At 59.8% G+C, this 1,017-nt stretch overlaps 1 protein-coding gene across 1 annotated transcript in view; it reads right to left on the minus strand.

The window, feature by feature from the left end:
* Nucleotides 1–1,017, minus strand: part of LOC104080077 (dynactin subunit 1) — a gene marked incomplete at its 5' end in the record, with an annotated part of 17,527 nt that overhangs the window by 1,379 nt on the left and 15,131 nt on the right. Inside the window, one exon of the mRNA XM_009582344.1 lies at nt 156–272. Coding sequence (XP_009580639.1) covers nt 156–272 — 117 coding nt within the window. The remainder of the gene's footprint in view (nt 1–155; nt 273–1,017) is intronic.

Genomic DNA, 1,017 nt, shown 5'->3' on the forward strand with positions numbered 1-1,017 from the left:
AGGGTCAGCCCCACCACATAGGGAATACCGGCCCCAAGGCTGGCACCCACATGCCGGTGCCGTCCCCGGTGCCACCTCTTCAGGAGCCTCGCACGCGAGAATGAATGCACCCTGTTCAGCTCACGCCTGGCGCGCAGCTCTCCTGCTGGCCCTACCTTAGCATGGGCTTTCGTCTCTGCAAACTTAATCTTGAAGTCAAACATCTCGGGAGGAGGCTGCTGCTGTTTCTCAGCAGATGCTTCTTGCTGACTCATGAGTTCTCGGTTCACGTCCTGAGCACAGAAAGAAGCTGCGATGAGACATACAGAAAGCCAGCACAGAGGAGATCTGTAATCCCACAGGCGCTGCAGCACATCCATACCTAACCTCCCGAGGCCCCCTTCCTCGGGGAGGGTGGGGGGAGCACCGGGGCTCGTTGTGCAACACGCACAACGATGGATGAAAGCAAGGAAGAGGAACGCAAGTGCTTTCCAAACGCTCGGCTCTCAGCACGCTGTATTAAAGCCAAGGAATCCACACAAACTCATTACCCATCTCCTTTCACTGCCAGCAAAGCCCGGGACAACCAAGCACAGTGGGAACACCCCCACGCTATTCTGCCTTGTCCAGGACTCGGTTCCCAAGCCCGGAGCAGAAGCAGCACAGCGCAGTAAAAGGCTGAAACAGCCATCTGTTCAGAAGTATTTGCAGCGCTGACTTCAGCAGGGGCTCTGCCAGCGAGCCCCATCTGGACATAGGCAGAAGGACAGGCAGGGCTGTCGGAGGTCACGAGAAGCACGTGCAGCCTGGCACTGCTGGAGGTCCCCAGGAAAGCTCAATTCGGAACCCGCTCTCCAGGCATCAGCCCTCTGTGTTCTGCCATGCCCATCTCCCACGAGAGCAGGAGGCAGTGTGCCGTCCCTGCCCCCAGGGACCACCACCCCTGGCAACGCTCTTGCCTACACATGCCCGGTCTCCTCGTCACCAAGGTGGGCTCCCAGGGGAGCACGGCTCCAGCGGGAACTGCCGCGCGGGGCG

This window comes from Fulmarus glacialis, unplaced genomic scaffold (genome assembly GCF_000690835.1).
Source record: "Fulmarus glacialis isolate BGI_N327 unplaced genomic scaffold, ASM69083v1 scaffold6827, whole genome shotgun sequence".
Lineage (NCBI taxonomy): Eukaryota > Metazoa > Chordata > Aves > Procellariiformes > Procellariidae > Fulmarus > Fulmarus glacialis.